Source organism: Bubalus kerabau, chromosome 2 (assembly GCF_029407905.1).
Source record: "Bubalus kerabau isolate K-KA32 ecotype Philippines breed swamp buffalo chromosome 2, PCC_UOA_SB_1v2, whole genome shotgun sequence".
Classification (NCBI taxonomy): domain Eukaryota; kingdom Metazoa; phylum Chordata; class Mammalia; order Artiodactyla; family Bovidae; genus Bubalus; species Bubalus kerabau.
Genome location: NC_073625.1, coordinates 195,573,354 through 195,593,606, shown reverse-complemented (window position 1 = coordinate 195,593,606; position 20,253 = coordinate 195,573,354). Strand labels below are relative to the sequence as shown.

The 20,253-nt window shown below is 46.0% G+C and overlaps 1 protein-coding gene across 1 annotated transcript; it reads right to left on the bottom strand.

Annotated features, from left to right (window-relative positions):
• Window positions 1-979: 979 nt before the first annotated feature.
• RIPPLY3 (ripply transcriptional repressor 3) lies at window positions 980-10,494 on the bottom strand. The gene is made up of 4 exons (XM_055570140.1): window positions 10,391-10,494; window positions 9,441-9,507; window positions 4,994-5,061; window positions 980-1,280 (listed from the first exon to the last, which is right to left on the bottom strand). Exons 1-4 carry the CDS (start codon window positions 10,492-10,494, stop codon window positions 980-982), a joined length of 540 nt encoding a protein of 179 aa, XP_055426115.1.
• Between the last annotated feature and the right edge of the window lie 9,759 nt (window positions 10,495-20,253).

Genomic DNA, 20,253 nt, shown 5'->3' with positions numbered 1-20,253 from the left:
CTGATCTTTTATTTTTGTTACTCTTATGGAAATTATTCAGTGTGTTTATGTGCTTTTCATAAACTTTTTTTTCAGAATGCCTAAACAACCACATCAACCTTGAACAATAAATCATTTTTATAAAAGTGGTTGTTGTTGTTCAGTCACTCAGTCATGTCTGACTCTTTGCAACCCCCTGGACTTTAGCACCCTAGGCTTCCCTGTCCTTTGCTATCTCCCAGAGTTTGCCCAAACTCACGTCCATTGAGTTGGTGATGCCATCCAACCATCTCATCCTCTGTTACCCCCTTCTCCTCCTGCCTTCAATCTTTTCCCAGCATCAGGGTCTTTTCTAATGAGTCAGTTCTTCACATCAGGTGGCCAAAGTATTGGAGTTTCAACTTCAGCATTAGTCCTTCCAATGAATATTCAGGACTGATTTCCTTTAGGATGGACTGGTTGGATCTCCTTGCAGTCCAAGGGACTCTCAAGAGTCTTCTCCAGCACCAGAGTTCAAAAGCATCAATTCTTTGCCACTCAATTTTCTTCACGGTCCAATTCTCACATCTGTACATAACTACCAGAGAAACCGTAGCTTTGACTGCTGGGACCTTTGTTTACAAATGTGGACGTAGCCAAATGAGGGGTCTCAGGTTAAGTGAGAGGCAAGGGTGGGGTACTAATCAATATGGAATGATTTGTCATTTAATCGGCACAGTGACAGTGCTGGGTGTGCTTTGAAGGCCGGCCCTACCAGGTAACAACCTGCATTAATGCAGACATCTTGGATCTAGAATCCTCTCTCGAAGCTCTGAATGAGACGCAAAGAATCACTCAGAGGAGGATGAGTAAAAGCCAAATCCTGGGGGCTGGTGGAGTGCTGGCCAAAGGCAGTCAAGTCCTTGTACGCCCAGTGGAAACGCGAAGTGTCCTGGGGCAACTGTCCCGCAGGGCTGTCCTCAGGGCACGTGCGAGGTGGGCAGGTGCAGGAGAGACAGACTTACACGCATGAGGGGCAGGCAGCAGCCTCGGGGGAGTCAGGGTCGGGGGGTGGACCCTTTCCATCGAGGCCCCCGGGCCACCGCGCCGGGTTTGCGGCCCCATCTCTGGCCTTCCTCTCTGAGCCATCTGCCACCTCCTCGCACTGCAGGGCGGAGAGCTGGGTGTCTTCCTCCAGCTCCTCCTCTGACTCAGACTCGTCATTGTAGAAGTGGATGGTGGCTTGCACGGGGAAACTGGCCAGCACCTTCTCCCCGGAGCTCTGCAGATACTCTTGACGCTTAGAAATGGGCAAGTAGAGTCTGAGATTAAAGAAACAAGTACACCGTTAGTCAGCCTGAAGACAGTTTTCAACCGCACTGAGAGGAGCCTTTTCTTTAGAAGCAGCTAATGCCCAATCTTCCTCTCTCATTTTGCCTTCAGTGTGGACAGCATTGTTTTTTGTTTTTTTTTTTTTTATTCTGCACACAGGACACAAAACTGAGCAAGTGGGGGCACCTGGTGATGAACCCCATTCCAGGTCAGAAATGAGCTACCGAGGACTCCCCGGGAGAGCCAGTGGTTAAGGCTGCGCTTCCACTCCTGGGGGGCGCTGCTTGGATCCCTGGTAGGGGAACTAAAATCCCACATGCTGCCAGACCCAGAACAAACAAAAATCCCGAAACCTGCTCTTTTGGGGCTTCCCTGGTAGCTCGGACGGTAAAGAATCTGCCTGCAATGTGAGAGGCCCGGGTTCAATCCCTGAGTCGGGAAGATCCCCTGGAGAAAGGCATGGCAACCCACTTCAGTATTCCTCCCTGGGAAATCCCATGGAGAGAGGAGCCTGGTAGGCTACAGTCCAAGGGCTCGCAAAGAGTCAGACATGACTGAGCTTTTCTCCAGAATCCCCAGAGGAATCATCCCACATTAGTATTTTTAAAGCTTCCTCAGTGATTCTGGGCTTCCTTGATAGCTCAGTTGGTAAAGAATCTGCCTGGCTCAGCTGGTAAAGAATCTGCCTGCAATGTGGGAGACTTGGGTTCCATCCCTGGGTTGGGAAGATCCCCTGGAGAAGGGAGAGGCTACCCACTCCAGTATTCTGGCCTGGAGAATTCCATGGACTGTATAGTCCACGGGGTCGCAAAGAGTCGGACACGACTGAGCGACGTGCACTGCACTTGCAGGGATTCCATGAGAACTGAAGACTATGGTGTGGAACAACAGGAGAATGTCCTTTATGCCCAGACCACTCTTTGATCAGTCTGAGGGGCTCGAAATTTCATCTCCAGCAGTTACTATCTTTCAGATCAGATCAGATCAGGTCAGTCGCTCAGTCGTGTCCGACTCTTTGTGACCCCATGAATCGCAGCACACCAGGCCTCCCTGTCCATCACCAACTCCGGGAGTTCACTCAGACTCACGTCCATTGAGTCAGTGATGCCGTCCAGCCATCTCATCCTCTGTCGTCCCCTTCTCCTCTTGCCCCCAATCCCTCCCAGCATCAGTCTTTTCCAATGAGTCAGCTCTTCTCAGGAGGTGGCCAAAGTACTGGAGTTTCAGCTTTAGCATCATTCCTTCCAAAGAAATCCCAGGGCTGATCTCCTTCAGAATGGACTGGTTGGATCTCCTTGCAGTCCAAGGGACTCTCAAGAGTCTTCTCCAACACCACAGTTCAAAAGCATCAATTCTTCGGCGCTCAACCTTCTTCACAGTCCAACTCTCACATCCATGCATGACCACAGGAAAAACCATAGCCTTGACTAGACGAACCTTTGTTAGCAAAGTAATGTCTCTGCCCTTGAATATGCTATCTAGGTTGGTCATAACTTTCCTTCCAAGGAGTAAGCATCTTTTAATTTCATGGCTGCAGTCACCATCTGTAGTGATTTTGGAGCCCAGAAAAATAAAGTCTGACACTGTTTCCACTGTTTCCCTAACTATTTCCCATGAAGTGATGGGACCGGATGCCATGATCTTCGTTTTCTGAATGTTGAGCTTGAAGCCAACTTTTTCACTCTCCACTTTCACTTTCATCAAGAGGCTTTTGAGTTCCTCTTCACTTTCTGCCATAAGGGTGGTGTCATCTGCATATCTGAGGTTATTCATATTTCTCCTGGCAATCTTGATTCCAGCTTGTGCTTCTTCCAGTCCAGCGTTTCTCATGATGTACTCTGCATATAAGTTAAATAAACAGGGTGACAATATACAGCCTTGACATACTCCTTTTCTTATTTGGAACCAGTCTGTTGTTCCATGTCCAGTTCTAACTGTTGCTTCCTGATCTGCATACAAATTTCTCAAGAGGCAGATCAGGTGGTCTGGTATTCCCATCTCTTTCAGAATTTTCCACAGTTTATTGTGATCCACACAGTCAAAGGCTTTGGCATAGTCAATGAAGCAGAAATAGATGTTTTTCTGGAACTCTCTTGCTTTTTCCATGATCCAGCGGATGTTGGCAATTTGATCTCTGGTTCCTCTGCCTTTTCTAAAACCAGCTTGAACATCAGGAAGTTCACGGTTCACATATTGCTGAAGCCTGGCTTGGAGAATTTTGAGCATTACTTTACTAGCGTGTGAGATGAGTGCAATTGTGCGGTAGTTTGAGCATTCTTTGGCATTGCCTTTCTTTGGGACTGGAATGAAAACTGACCTTTTCCAGTCCTGTGGCCACTGCTGAGTTTTGCAAATTTCCTGGCATATTGAGTGCAGCACTTTCACAGCATCATCTTTCAGGATCTGGAATAGCTCAACTGGAATTCCATCACCTTCACTAGCTTTGTTCGTATTGATGCTTTCTAAGGCCCACTTGACTTCACATTCCAGGATGTCTGGCTCTAGATCAGTGATCACACCATCGTGATTACCTGGGTCGTGAAGATCTTTTTTGTACAGTTCTTCTGTGTATTCTTGCCACCTCTTCTTAATATCTTCTGCTTCTGTTAGGTCCATACCATTTCTGTCCTTTATCAAGACCATCTTTGCATGAAATGTTCCTTTGGTATCTCTGATTTTCTTGAAGAGATCCCTAGTCTTTCCCAGTCTGTTGTTTTCCTCTATTTCTTTGCATTGATTGCTGAGGGAGGCTTTCTTGTCACTTCTTGCTATTCTTTGGAACTCTGCCTTCAGATGTTTATATCTTTCCTTTTCTCCTTTGCTTTTCGCTTCTCTTCTTTTCACAGCTTTAGGTTTTACTAAAGCCTCTAATTCCAGGCTAGCCAGGGTAACAATACTCTGCCGAGAGGTGACAGCACAGGCTAGGTTTATTTTGATGAAGAAATGACAGCTGGAGAGAGAGAGGCTGAGAGAAATAGAGAGAGGCACACAGAGGAACAGAAAGGCTGAGAACCAACCACTTGCCTAAAATGAAACGTAAGAGGCTTAGAACAGTGATGGTCCTGATCACTGTCAACAGAACTCCTGAGATGGCAGAGGTTCAAACCACAGTACAGCATCCATCCAGCCCCTCATTCTCTCCACACCCACAGTTAGGAGGTCTATTTTGCACTAGGCAATGTATTAACTTATATCCTGGGAGAAAATAGAAAGGAACCTAAATATCTAAGTGAATAAGCAGATATATACATATACAAGTCACGTGCAATTAAACGCATGGAAAAATGTATAATGAGAGACATAGACAAAAAGTATCAACACGGGGGATTTTCCTAGCTAAGATTCCCAGCTCCCAAAGCAGGGGACCCGGGTCGATCCCCGGGCAGGTTACTAAATCTCACAAGCTGCAACTAAGATCCAGCACAGCCAATAAATAAATAAATATATTTTTTAAAGTATAGATATAAAAAAAAAAGAGGCCAGTTTCAACTTGCAACTGAAACACTGAATAAATAAATGAATAAATTCCAGATATCCAACAGAATATTCTTGAAGTTCCTTAGGGTAATCATAATCAAATAATGTTGGGAAATACACTGAATTATTTTTGATTTTTGAAAATGTATACACTTGAAGAAACTAAAGTGTACTGAAGCTTATATTAAAAGGAATGATATATTTCTATGGTGAAGTTAGATATTACCTGACAGGATGCTGAAACCCAAAGGCCCCCTTCGATCCAAAGGTTTCTTGATCACCCCCAGGCTCAAGCTGCAAGGACAGACACATACAAACACAGACACAGTCAAGAATCCTTTGAAAGGAGCATCCTGAAGCCTTTAAAAATAAAATGTAAGTAGCCTGCACTTTGGAGAAGGCAATGGCACCCCACTCCAGTACTCCTGCCTGGAAAATCCCATGGATGGAGGAGCCTGTTAGGCTGCAGTCCATGGGGTCGCTAAGAGTCGGGCACGACTGAGTGACTTTACTTTCACTTTTCACTTTCATGCACTGGAGAAGGAAATGGCAACCCACTCCAGTGTTCTTGCCTGGAGAATCCCAGGGATGGTGAAGCCTGGTGGGCTGCTGTCTATGGGGTCGCATAGAGTCGGACACGACTGAAGCGACTTAGCAGCAGCAGCAGCAGCAGCAGCCTGCACTTGGGCCTTCCCAGGTGGTGCAGTGGTAAAGAATCTGCCTGCCAATTCATGAGATGCAGGAGATGAGGGTTTGATCCCTGGCTCAGGAGGATCCCCGGTGTAGGAAATGGCAACCCACTCCAGTATGATTGCCTGGGAAATCCCACGGAGCCTAGTGGGAACTCCCATCGGAGCCTAGTCCACAGGGTTGCAAAGAGTCAGACATGACTGAGCAGCCATGTGTGCACAGCCTGCACTTGTTAGGATCAGTTCCAATTTTAGAGACAATTTAAACAACTTAATACAATATTGATGAGCTCCCCTTCCTTTGACAGTGGTCACAATGTCCCAGCGCTGTGAGGGGTCCCAAGACGGAAAGATGAGTTGACACAGGCCCCCATTTCACACATTTTAAAATCTAATGGGGAAAGACACACATGGAGGCAAATAAACACACTATAAAAGCATCAGGCAGTAAGATGCTAACTATTCTAAGCAAGGAGGGAGATCAGGAAAGGATTCATGGGGAGCCTGGCAGAGACATCAATAGCACTTGGGTATTCAGTTCTGGGCCCATCCACGGTGGAGCAGAGCATCCGATTCTAAGGGTCAGGAAAATAGACAGCATAGGTAGGGAAAGGTAGAGCCCAGTGTGAAATGAATGAGAAACTGCCCTGGCAAAAGGGCTCAACAGGAAGTTGAATCCGGATACTGAACACTTTGAAAACACATGACTGAGTCTAGGTTTCATTCTGGAGACAGAATTCAAGACCATTAATGATTTCTGAGCTAGGGGTTCAACAATGAGCTCTGTATTTTAAGGATCACAGTGGCTGCTGGAAGCAGCAAATAGCATAGATTGGTGAGGTAAGGGCTTGGAGGTCTCTGGCAAGAGATGACAGAGATGTGAACTCAAGTAACACCAACCAGGGGGCTTTCCAGGTGGCATTAGCGGTAAAGAACCCACCTGCCAAATACATGAGACATAAGAGTCGTGGGCTTGATCCCTGCATCGGCAAGATCCCCTGGAGGAAGGCACGACAACCCCCTCCAGTATTCTCACCTGGAGAATCCCTTGAACAGAGGACCCTGGTGGACTCCAGTCCACAGGATCATACAGAGTCAAGACACAAATGAAGCGACTTAGCATGCATGCAACACCAACCAGAAGGGAAGAGGAAGACAGGTTCCCAAGGACATGCATAGCATTTGAAAGGTAGGACACTGCTCGGTGCAGGCCCTGAACAGCCAAAGCAATCTTAAGAAAGGATGACAAGCTTGAGACATCACACTTCTTGCTTTCAAACTATTAGTATATTACAAAACTATAGTGAGCAAAACAATAGTCGATCAAAATCAAAAACAGCAGTCAAAACAGTATCACACAGCTATTGGCTTAAATACAGACACATAGATGAATGGGACAGATTAGAGAGCCCAGAAATAAATTCATGCATATATCATCAATTAATTCATAACAAGGGGCCCAAAAATATATAATGGGCAAAGGACAGTCTTTTCAATAAATGGTGTTGAGAAAACTGAATAACCACATGCAAACTGGGCCCTTATCTTACACCATACAGAACACATAACTCAGACTGAGTTAATAACTTAAACATGGTTATTCCCTGGGTAGGTTAGGACTCCACGCTTTCGCGTCCATGGGCTCAGGTTAAATCCCTGGTCGAGGAACAAAGATCCCTTCAAACCACGCAGTTAAAACAAAACAAATAAAAACCAGGAAACAAACAAAACAAAAATCTTAACAGGAAGACCCGAAATCATAAGCCTCCTTGACATTTTATCAGCCTTATTTTAATAACATGCTATGTTGAGCTAAGGGAAATAATGAGGGTCTTTGGAACAAAATCTGTTCCATAATGAAGTTCACTGTTGGGCGGGGGGGTGACGCAGGCCGGGGGAGGGGGGTGGTTCCAGGAAGTCAGGTCTGCGCTAAGCTCTTTTGTAATTATTGCTGTTGTTCAGTGGAAAGGGAAATCAAATGGGGGAGAGTGACCCCCGCCCTGCTCAGGGATTTGAGACTTTCCCTGGACTTTAGATTGTATTCTAATTTTGGTCTGCTGACCTGCAGTTCAGGTCCCTAGGCAGTAGTCCCCTCCACCCCCACCCCTAACGTCTCAGGCCAATGACATTTCTCAAGAAATACAAACAGGGCTTCCAGTGGTTAAGAATACGCCTTGCAAGACAGCGGGCATCGTTCAGTCCCTGGTCGGGGATGATCCCATATGCTGCAGAACAACTAAGCCCTTATGCCAAAACTACCCGGCTCTAGAGCCTACGAATTGCATGCAACTAACCGAGCCCACGTGCCTACAACTGGGCTCTGCAACGAAAGGAGTCACCGCAATGAGAAGGCCCATGCACCACAGCAAAGAGTAGTCCCCGCTAGCCTCAACTAGAGAAAGACTGCGCAAAGCAACGAAGACCCAGAGCAGCCAATAAATAAATAAATAAATAAATAAAAAGACAGTTTTTAAAAAAGAAACATACAGCATAGCTCAGGAGCCGAACAATTCTCCCGCTTTGTCGGGAGGGGGCGCTGCTGAGCAATAAGCCGGCCCTCGCCTCTCCTGCTTGCGCTCACCTGGCCGGGGCTCCCGGGAACACAGAGCGGTACGGGGGGTCGTTCGCCACTGACCTCTCTGTCCCGCCAATCGGACCCTGCAAAGAGCTGGCCAGTGGGGAGCCGGGCAGCTGAGCGCTACAGCTCTTGCGAACACCCACTCTCCACCCCACCCCACTCCCCCGCAAAAAAATCCATGTGCCTTGTGGATGATCCATAGAAAGCTGCTGTAGCTTAACATTTTTCTGCAAGTAATCTTCATTTTTTTCTCACCAATGACCTTCTCATCATAATAGAAAACAGGACTACCTTATACTAGGAAAGTGTGCTGTATTTTTTATTCTTGCGAACAACTGGTAGACTGCACATATTTTTCATTTAAAAGAAAATTGGATAATTTTTTCTCCCAAGCACTTTTTAAAATCTTATGCTTACGAACTTAAGTTTGGATGCAAGAGAAGGAATTACTTCCCATTATCTAGTTTTTGCAGGTAAGAATAATTTGGGGCAAGAAAAAATTATATTCTGCATTCATTTAATATAGATTTGATTTGCTTCACTCTTTAAATAGTAACTGAATTAAAACTCCCATTATTCAGACTAATTTAATGAAGGAGTCTAAATATCAAAATGCCAGAGAAGTCTGAACCTGAGTTTCTTATCAGACTGGGAATAACTGCACACTCTGCCATAAGTGTTACCTAATGGTCCTTCCTAGCCTGATTAACTCTGGCACTTTAAAAGTCATCAGTTTATACTTTAAAATATGACAAAAGACAGGTGAATTCTATGAAAGCAAGTCATTACTCCGGTAAGTATAAAGCACTTTAGTTACCAATGCAGAAGACAAAAGAATAGTGGTGGCGATTAATCTTGCCCTCCAAAGCCCTCAGCTGGAGTGTTTGCTCAGAAAGCATGACTTAGGAGCACTTGCAGACAGGGCCCAAAGTTTCAGAAAGAGTCAGATGGCAGGTGGAGACTTTTCACTGCACCTTCTGGGCCCTCCAGACAGAGCTCTGCCCATATTTGCACTAGGGCACCAGTGCTAATCTTTTGAGCCTATGCTCATCTTTTCTCTAATTTGAGGGGGACCAAGGCCTTCTCTCCCCACTACCTGCTGTGTTATCAGGGGGAAGAAAAACGCAATGTGGAAGAAACCTTTTACGATGTCCTTGAAACAGTTCTGCCATCATGGCATTGCTTTTCAAGAAACAGAAGCAAGCCAGAGCCAATCCGTGTCTGAGTCAGACCCCATCAACACCTGACTGGCCGGGTGCCCACTCCCAGACCCCAAGGCAATTCTGCGTTAGATGACCGAGGGAGGGACTGGCCGAGGAGGCCTCTCCTGGTCCCTTCATTGTAGAGATGGTGCTGCTTTCTGGCCGAACCGGTTGGTATCTACAAGGCCCACACACTGACCTTACCTCACTTCCAGTTCTGGTGGGCTCAGCTTCCTGAGGGGTCAGGGTCCAAGGTCTCCATGGAGTTTGGCTGGAAGGACAGGGACCAAGAGTAAACCACAGCATTTTCTGCTTTTAAAGCTGGATCATAAGAGTTATTACTCTAATCATTTCTAACATCTGCCTAAATGTCACTGGACATACCAGAATGTTCTTTCAAGTTCTCAGTCTGTGCGTTAAGCCTGTGCTATTTGTGTGTGTGTGTTTCTCCTGCCACATTTCCAGTTCTCTGCCTTCACCGGGCTTTGAGAACTCCCAAATCTGATACACAGTAGTTGAGAAATTTCTCTCCCAGCCTGGCTGGATTCTTCAGTTCGTTCTCCCCACTGTAGCTGGCTACTTAGTCGCCTATTCATTTCAACCTCATCTCCCTGACTACTGAAAGATCAGGACTCCAGAGACCAGTCTGCAGAGTTTTACCAGGAAAAAAAAGCGGGACTGAGTTTCTCCTCTCCGACCGCCTGGCCACCCAGCCTCTTCCCCCACCTCCCCTGCTAATTTGATTTTAACTTGACTACCTTAAAAGGGGCTGGTATCCCCCACCCCACGCCCCGCACCGCCGGGACAGCGAACGCTGAACCCCAAGCACGGGGCAAACAAAGACTATCACCAAGGATGTGACGGTCAACAGGACGCGACCCCCGCCCCCTCCCGCAGGGCTCGCTCAGCGGCCAGCTCGGTGGGTTCCAGATCTAGAAACGGAAGCTTTGGTCCACTGCTGGCCACCTCTGGGGCCTCCCCACTTGGGAACGGAGCTCAGGAGCCGAGAAGATTCTGCGTCCCCGTCTCACGCCTAGGAAGTTGCGGGGCGTCGCTGTCGGGCTCCAGGGTTCCGCTTGGTCACCCCGCGATCAGCGCGGCCGGAGCATCCTGCCTGCCTTGCCCGCACCCACGCGCCGCGGGGACGCTCTCACCTCTCGGGCCCGCGCGGCGCCGGTGGTCCCTGGGGACCGTCCCCGACGCAGTGACAGACGCGTCCCCTCGCCTCCGGGGCTCCGGCCGCCGCCTCGGGTCTCATGGTGCCCTCGGAAGACGCGGCGCCCGCGATCGGCCGCGCCTTTAACCGCTCCGGCGAGGGCGCTCCCCGACCCGCGCGCTCGGCGCCAGGTTTAAAAACGGGGGCGGGGCGGGGAGGGGACACGGAGACCCGGGAGAGGGTGGGGTGCACACCGGAGAAACTCCGGGAGGGGACGAGCGAAGGTCCTGGGAGGCGGGGGGACCAGGCCAAGGAGCGGACTCGGGACGCCCAGGGGGCAAGGGCGTGGGGGCGGGGGACACAGGAAACCCCGGGAGGGTCGCCAGGGGCAGGGGCGAGGAAGCTGGGGAGGGGACGGCGGGAAGTGACCCGGGACGCCTGGAGAAGGGGGCAAGAGGGGGGCACGTGGTGGGCACGGGGAAGGGGGTCTTCGCCCAGGGGTCTCCGCGCTCCCGGTGCTCGAAAGGCGGGATCCCTGGCTTCTCGCCCTTCTGGCCTCTCCGCGGCCCTCGGGTTTTGGTTCCTGCGCCAGCATCTAGGTCTCCAGATTGGTGGAAAATTCTCACGTCCACGGCTGTTAAAGCGGCCGCGGTGTTCGGGGCTGGGGCGGGAGGAGCGGTTACCGAAGCCTGTGGACCCGCCCTGCCTTCGGGGCTGGACCGCGGGCGCCGGGGACGCACCGACTGGGATGCGGAAACTGGCGATGGGGCTGCAGCTTCGCTTCCAGGCGGCGGAAGGCGGCCGACAGACCTCTCGCACCCTTCTCGCCTTGGGGGCCTTGGGACCGGAGGTGGCTTTTTCTGGGAGTGGGTGCTATTTACCAGCTGAGCCACAGGAAAGCCTAATGGAAATCCGTCCTCAATATTCATTGGAAGGAGACTGATGCTGAAGCTGAAACTCCAATACGTTGGCCACCTGATGCGAAAAGCTGACTCATTTGAAAAGACCCTGATGCTGGGAAAGATTGAGGCTGGAGGAGAAGAAGACGACAGAGGATGAGATGGTTGGATGGCATCATGGACTCGATGGACACGAGTTTGGGTAAACTCTGGGAGTTGGTGATGGACAGGGAGGCCTGGCGTGCTGCAGTCCATGGGTCGCAAAGAGTCGGACACGACTGAGCGACTGAACTGAACAGAACTGGGTACGATTTTCCTCGGGATAGCCCCAGGCCCGGCACAGAAAGTGCCTCGATGAGCCGGGAAGGTGCGCGAGCCCTGGGAACACCTGGCCCGGCTTCAGGGCTCTCGGGGACGTGGCTGTCGCGGTCCCCAGCGCTAGGGCAGGAGTGCTGTTTCATCAGCAGGGCCCCGCGGAAGAACCTGAAGGCGGCCAGCCTGGACTCAGGCCCCTCGCTTACAGACGCCCCATCCCCGCCGCCTCTGAGAACGCCAGCCTCCATTCTGTGGTTTGCAGTGAAAGTGAAAAAAGTGAAAGTTAGTTTCCGATCCCATGGACTCTAGCCCACCAGACTCCTCTGTCCATGGAATTCTCCAGGCAAGAATACTGGAGTGGGTTTCCTTTTCCTTCTCCAGGGCATCTTCCCTACCCAGGGATGGAACCCAGGTCTCCTTCACTGAAGTCAGATTCTTGACCATTTGAGCCACCAGGGAAGCCCCCTGATGTACAGTAATGGTTTGTTTTTTGTTTGTTTGTTTGTTTTGTTTTGTTTTAATCAAAGAGCTTCAGAGATTAAAATGTTTCTGAAACGGAGCAGGATTGTGTGGTCCTTGCCCCCTCACCATGTCCTCTGCCTGCCTTTTGCCTGTGGAAGACTTTAGTCAAAGAATCATCAGAGAAGTGAGAAAATGCTGAAACAAAGGAAAACAGTCAAAGGAGACCAAATGATAATAATGTAGTCATTAAGCACAGTCAAGGACCTTTAGTTCTTTCTCAAGGTCTACAGATAATATTCTGAGCCGTATCCTGAGCTGTCATATAGATACTGAAACACCAGGTGGGGAAGTTAACTACATGATGACCAGCCGGTACCCAGGATACGAGCTGCCACAATTCTGGGAACTGATTACAAAGAAATGGGAACAAATGGACCCTGGAAGTGAAGAGTAACTGAACCTAAAATAAGGTGATGACCAGACCACTGATGACCAATTTGAAGACGACACACATACTTTTCAGTAACATTTGCACATGTTCTTTTCTTAAGAGCAACCGGTTATGACAATAATGAAACCTAATTAAAGAAGGGGGCAGACAACCTACCAACACAGAAAGATTTTATAAAGGGAAGATACAAATGGCAGAGTAGATGTGGCCACTGAGTACTGACATTTCTAAGAATTTTAACCTTTTTAAATGTTTTCTAAATTTTCCACAATGAGACTATATTACTTCTGTGTATGTGGTAAAATATGTTGTTGTTTAGTTGTTAAGTCCAACTCTTTGTGACCCCTTGGACTGCAGCTCACCAGGCTTCCCTGTCCTTCACTGTCTCCCAGAGTTTGCTCAAATTTATGACCATTGAGTTGGTGATGCCATCCAACCATCTCATCCTCTGTTGTCCCATTCTCCTCCAGCCTTCAGTCTTTCCCAGCATCAGGGTCTTTTCTAATGAGTTGGCTCTTTGAATCAGATGGTTAAATTATTGGACCATCAGCTTCAGGATCAGTCCTTCCAATGAATATTCAGGGATGATTTCCTTTAGGATTGACTGGTTTGATCTCCCTGCAGTCCAAGGAACGCTCAAGCGTCCTCTCCAACACCACAGTTCAAAAGCTTCAATTCTTTGGTGCTCAGCCTTCTTTATGATCCAGCTCTCATATCCATACATGACTACTGGAAAAACCATAGCTTTGACTCTAAGCTAAACTATACATAACATAAAATTTACCAGTTTAAGCATTTTCAAATATAATTCGGTGGCACTAGATAGACACACACTGCTCTGCAGCCATCACCGGCCTCCGTCTCCAGAACGTTTTCACTGTCGTGAACAGAAACTCTGTACTCATAAAACATAACTTCCCATTCCTCCTTCCTCCCAGCTGTGATAACCACCATTCTGTCTCTATGGATGTGATTATTCCCAGCTTGTATAATGGGAATCGTTTGTCCTTTAGTGGAGCATGTATTAATTTTATAAGTTATACATTTAATTTTTACCCTAACCCTGCAAACAGGCATGATTCCCATTTTACAGATTAAGAAATTAAAATTGAGAGAGATTAGATAACTGGTGTAAAGTCACCGTCTGGTAAGAGACTAACCAAATGCCAAAAAAATAAATTTAAAGGGCAAAAGGACCCAAGACAGTACCTGCACACACTAGATACTCAGTTTTTTTTAATTGGATTATAGTTGATTTACAATGTTGTGTTAGTTTCAAATGTACAGCAATGTGATTTAGTTATACATCTAATATACATTATTTTTCAGATTCTTTTCCCTTCCACAGTACTACAAAATATTGAGTATATTTCCCTGTGCTATACAGTAGGTCTTTGTTGCTTATCTACTGTATATATAGTAGTGTGTATCTGTTCATCTCAAACTCTGAATTTATCCTCGCCCCTACTAAGTTTTGTCTTTTTTGTTTTGTTTTTCTTTCTGCCCAGCACCTGCAGGAGCACAGTGGCCCAGGCTGGAACAATTTGAACAACCAAATAAAGCAGTATTATGTTATAAGCCAAAATATACTATAAATAATATCAGTTTGTATCGACATCAATAAATATTGAATGAATGAATACATGGGCACTAATAGGCAAGTACCCTTTTTTCATATAATTTTATTTTATATATTTATTTATTTTGGGGTGTTCTGGCTGTTCGTGGCTGTGAGGCCTTTTCTCTAGCTGTGGTCTGTGGGCTTCTCATTTTGGGGGCTTCTCATTTTGGTAACTTCTCTTGTTGTGGAGCCAGGGCTCTAGGGGTGCAGAGGCTTCGGTAGTTGCAGTGCGTGGGCTCAGTAGTTGGGGTTCCTGGGCTGCAGAGCACAAGCTTGATAGTGGTGGTAACTGGCTTGGTTGCTCTGTGGCATGTGAGCTCTTATTGGGCCAGAGATCGAACCTGTGTCCCCCGCATTGGCAAGCAGCTTCTTACCACTGAGCCACCAGGGAAGCCCCAGGCAAGTATTCTTTTCACAAGAGTTCCAAGAAGTTTATTTAGACTAGAGAAAGCCATAATTCGAAAAGATACACGCACCCCAATGTTCATTGCAGCTGTATTTATAATAGCCAAGACATGGAAGCAACCTGAACGTCCACTGACAGACGAATGGATAAAAAAGATGTGGTACATATACACGATGGACCATTACTCAGCTATAAAAAAGAACAAAATAATGCCATTTGCAGCAACACGGATGGACCTAGAGATCATCATACTAAATGAAGTAAGTCAAAGATAAATATCATATGATATCACTCATATTTGGAATCTAAAAAAAATGATACAAATAAAGTTATATACAAAACAGAAATATAACCACAAACATAGAAAATGAACTGATGGTTACCAAGGGAAAGGGGAAGGGAGGGATAAATTAGGAGGTTGGGATTAACATAAACACATTACTATATATAAAATAAATAACCAGCAAGGACTTACTGTACAGCACAGAAAACTATAAAAAGTATATAAATGAAAAAGAATATATCTATGTATAACTGAATCAGTTTGCTGTACTGACTCTTTTGCGACCCCATGGACTATAGCCCGCCAGACTCCTGTGTCCACTGGATTTTCCAGGCAAGAATACTGGGGTGGGTTGCCATTTCCTTCTCCAGGGGATCTTCCCAACCCAACCCAGGGATCAAAACTGAGTCTCCTGTGTCTCCTGCTTTGCAGGTGGGTTCTTTCCTGCCAGAGCCACTGGGGAAGCCCCTAAATCAACTATACTTCATTTAAAAAATTAAACAAAAAAAAGTTTATGCAGATATTCAACCCTCAATGAGGTGGAGTGTATAAAACTATACAAACCATAGTTTGAAAATTATGCATGCTTTTGATGAAAATAATGTAATACAAAGTAAATTCATTGGAAATACAGAAAAAAAGTTTTTATTTTTTAATTTTTTTCAAGTAAAGGAATTAAAATACTGGGAAAGAAATACAGTGCTGGTGAGATAATTGGGAATTTAAAGGGCTTTTGTGTTACTAAGTATGTTATAGTATCTCTAAAACTTTTTTGGATCCAAGAAAGATCTTTATGAGAGAGGAAGCATTTGATGAAAGATATAGAAATCTTAAACATAATTAGGCCCAAGGTTTATAAACTGGGAAAATTTGTATAACTTCAAGTATGCAAATTCCTGCCTGAGAGGTAGTGTGGGAACTAAATAATATTGAGATTCTGTTTCTTGTTCTGCTCTCTTCAATTAAAATTTCTTTTTCCAATGCTGACTTTCAGCTGTTCCTTGAAAACAAAGAGTAAAGATGTTAACCCTCAGGGTTTCCGGCTTGCCTAGGAGGAGGATACCAAAAGTCAAAACAACTAAGAGGGCAGAATATTTTTACATAAACAGTGCTGAAGACAAGCAGGGAAGTGACCATTTCCTTTCCTTCTGTTTAGGCAGAATCTATTTCCTGTTACCCACTCCACAGAGCCCTCTGTTCCTCTGAAATGTGATTTTGGAATTACAAGATGCTGTTAGTGCTGTTGATGAAGTTTCTGAAAGATTTTTTGGAGACAAAAAATATACATATCTGTATCTTCAGAAACAATTTGTTTCATGGAAAACAAATGTGTATATATATATTTAACAATTAATTAATTTTTGTCTTTTGAAATCATGGCAAGACATATAACTAAATTACACCTTTTTTTTTTTTTAATTTTGGCTGCTCCTGTGGCATCTTACTTCCCCAACCAGGGATCGAACCAATACCACTGCACTGAGAGTGTGGAGTCTTAACAACTGGACTGCCGGGGAAGTCCTTAAAAATTACCATTTTAACCATTTTTAAGTATACACTTCAGTGGTATTAAATACATTCACATTTTTATGCACCCATCACCATCATCCAACTCCAGAACCTCTTCATCATTCCAAACAAACTCTGCACCCATTAAATAATAACTCCATTTCTCCCTTTCTGTTCTAAGAGTTGACGATTCTATGTACTTCATGTAAGTGGGTCATGTATTTGTCCTTTAGTGACTGTCTTATTTCACTTAGCATAATACCCTGTTATAGTAGTCGTTCAGTTGTGTCTGACTCTTTGCAACCCCACGGACTGTGGCCTGCCAGGTTCCTCTGTCCATGGGATTCCCCAGGAAAGAATACTGGAGTGAGTGGCCATTTCCTCCTCCAAGGGATCTTCCCAACCCAGGGATTGAACCCCGGTCTCCCGCACTGCAGGCAGATTCTTTACTATCTGAGCCACCAGACAACAAGGGCTTCCCTGATGGTCCAGTGGTTGAGATTTCACCTTCCAGCGCCAGGGATTAGCGGGTGGGGTGCCAGGGTGTGGGTTCCATCCCTAGTGAGGGAGCTAGGATCCCACAGTACCTCAGGGCCAAGAAACCAAAACAGAAAAGAGAGGCAAAGACTTCCCTGGTGGTGCAGTGAAGAAGAATCTGCCTGCCAATGCAGGGGACACAGGTTCAATCCCCGGTCCAGGAAGATTCCACATGCCAAGGAACAACTAGGCAGGGGCACTGCAAGTACCACGCCCACGCGCCCCAACTACTGAAGTCGGGGCACCTGGGCCTGTGCTCTGCAGTAAGAGAAGCCGCTGCATTGAGAAGCCCATGCTCTGAAACAGAGTGGCTCCCATTCGCCCCAACTAGAGAAAGCCCTCAAAAAGCAATGAAGACCCAGTGAAGTGGAAGTTTCTCAGTCGTGTCCAACTCTTTGCGACCCCATGGACTATCCATGGAATTCTCCAGGCCAGAATCCTGGAGTGGGTAGCCTTTCCCTTCTCCAGGAGATCTTCCCAACCCAGGGATCGAACCCAGGTCTCCCCCATTGCAGGCGGATTCTTTACCAGCTGAGCCACCAGGGAAGCCCAAGAATACTGGAGTGGGTAGCCTATCCCTTCTCCAGCAGATCTTCCGGACCCAGGAATTGAAGCGGGGTCTCCTGCATTGCAGGCAGATACTTTACTAACAGCTATGAGGGAAGCCCAATGAAAACCCAGGGCAGCCAAAATAAATAAACTTTACAAACAAACAAATAAACAACAGAAGCAACATTGTAACAAACTCAATAAAGATGTCAAAAATGCTCCAACCAAAAAAAGAAAAAAAAATCTTAAAAAAACAACACAAGAGACCCCATATGGAGTCACTTCTGCTAAGTCACATGTTGCCAAACTAAGACAATTAGAGTCTGGCCTCCTCCAGAAATGGAATCTTTTAAACCAGTCAATCAGGAGTCACCTGCTCAGCACTAGTGAGGTCACCTGCCTCACAGACCCTGCCATCCCCTGAAGGAAGGGCACCTGCCACCACCAATCTGCTTGGTGCCCCATTAACTTCCTTGTTCCTGCTCCCTTCTGCCTGTAAAAGTCTTTCATTGTGTACAGCTCCTCAGAGCTCTTTTTTATCTTCTAGGTTGGATGCTGATTCATAAATCCTTGAATAAAATCAAGAAGATCTTTAATGTGTACTCAAATTTTGTTTCTTTAACAGTCTTCCGGGTTCATCTACGTTGTAGCAAGTGTCAGAATATCTTTCCTTTTCAAAGCCATGTAATATTCCATTGAATATTATTCTTTTACCCATTCATCTGTCAGTGAACGCTTGGGTTGCTTCTGTCTTTCGGCTACTGTGAATGATACTGCAATGAACAGCCTTCACAAGTCCCCGATTTTAATTATTTCAGGTATATACTCAGAAGTGAGATTGCTAGATGAAATATCTTTGGTTTGAATTCTTAGTTTAAGCCTTGAGTTTGCTTTCTTTTTTTAAATTTATTTTTATTGTTATTTTTAAATTTATGGCTGAACCTTATGTGGGATCTTAGTCCCCTACCAGGGTTCAAACCTGTGCCCCCTGCATTGGAAACTCAGAAACTTACCACTGGACCACCAGGGAAGTCTGTGAGTTTGCTTTTTTTTTTTTTTTTTTGAGTTTGCTTTTGAAAAATAAAAATTAACGTGAAATTTGTGTTCAAGGTGGGAGTGGGGAAAACATTTAGTAACTAAGCTTCCCTCCATGACTGTGGACATACGTGGCTCAAGCACATGATAACTGATGTCTGGACATTGGAACCATCCCCAGATACTCCCTGCATTAAATCCAGACCAGATCAATGGCCACAAGACCCTGATTGGCCTCCCCCTACACCCTTTACCTCTCATATCTCATCTACTTCCATCCCTCCCTCTAAAGGCCCTGGCCTCTGGACTATTTGTAGACCAGGAACATCCCAGACACACTCACCTCCTGCGTGAACCTGCCTCTTTTCTTCCTTAAGACTTTACTCAAGTGTCCCCTGAGGGTGATGCTTTCTCTGGACATGTGTTTAAATCATCTCTCTCTTTCTTTCTCACACACACACAAACACACCCCTCAGCATTGTCTATCCTCTTTCTTTACCTGCTTTATTTTTGTCCATAGTAAGTGCCACATTTAGCATACTATTATTAGCTTCTTTTAAAAAAATTCTATAGTGCTTTAAGATTTTCAAAAGTTTCACACACATGATTTCATATAATCCCATAATAACCCTTTTATTCCCCCTCTGCACCTATTTTTCCCCATCCTGTTCCCTTCCCCCTGCTGGTAACCACTAGTTTTATATATATATATGTGTGTGTGTGTGTGTGTGTGTGTGTGAATCTACTTCTTTTTTGTTTTATTCACTAGTTTGTTCTATTTTTTTAAGATTCCACATATAACTGGTATCACACAGTATCTGTCTCTCCATTTGACTTATTTCACTTAGCATCAGTCAGTTCAGTTCAGTCGCTCAGTCCTGTCCGACTCTTTGCGACCCCATGAATCGCAGCACGCCAGGCCTCCCTGTCCATCACCAACTCCTGGAGTTCACACAAACCCATGTCCATTGAGTCGGTGATGCCATCCAGCCATCTCATCCTCTGTTTTCCCCTTCTCCTCCTGCCCACAATCCCTCCCAGCATCAGGGTCTTTTCCAATGAGTCAACTCTTCGCACGAGGTAGCCAAAGTATTGGAGTTTCAGCCTTAGCATCAGTCCTTCCAATGAACACCCAGGACTGGTCTCCTTTAGGATGGACTGGTTGGATCTCCTTGCAGTCCAAGGGACTCTCAAAAGTCTTCTACATAATGCCTTCCAATTCCATTCACGTTGTTGCAAATGGCAACTTTTCATTTTTTGTGGCTGAGTAATATTCCATCGTGGCTTCCCAGGCAGCTCAATGGTAAAGAATCTGCCTGCAGTGCAGAAGTCATAAGTTTGATCCTTGGGTCAGGTAGATCTCCTGGAGAAGGAAACGGCTCCCCACTCCAGTATTCTTGCTGGGAAAATCACATGGACAGAGGAGCCTGGTGGACTACAGTCTGTGAGGTGGCAATGAATCAAACACGACTTAGGGAGCATGCACACACACCACATCTTTATCCATTCATCTACTCATGGACACTTAGCTTGTTTCCATACCTTGGCAATTATAAATTATGTAGCTGTGAACACTGGGGTGTATGTAGCCTCTAGAATACATATTATATTTTTATATTAATATACTATTTTAAAAATCTTTTATTTATTGTCTGCCTCTCCCAGTAGGATGTCAGCTCCATGAAGGCAAAAATTCTGTCTATTTGTGTTCACTACGATATCCTGGTGTTTACAACAACAATATAGAAGGTGCTGGAGAGTGTGTAGCTTCTGCAGGAAATGAAGGAAAAACTT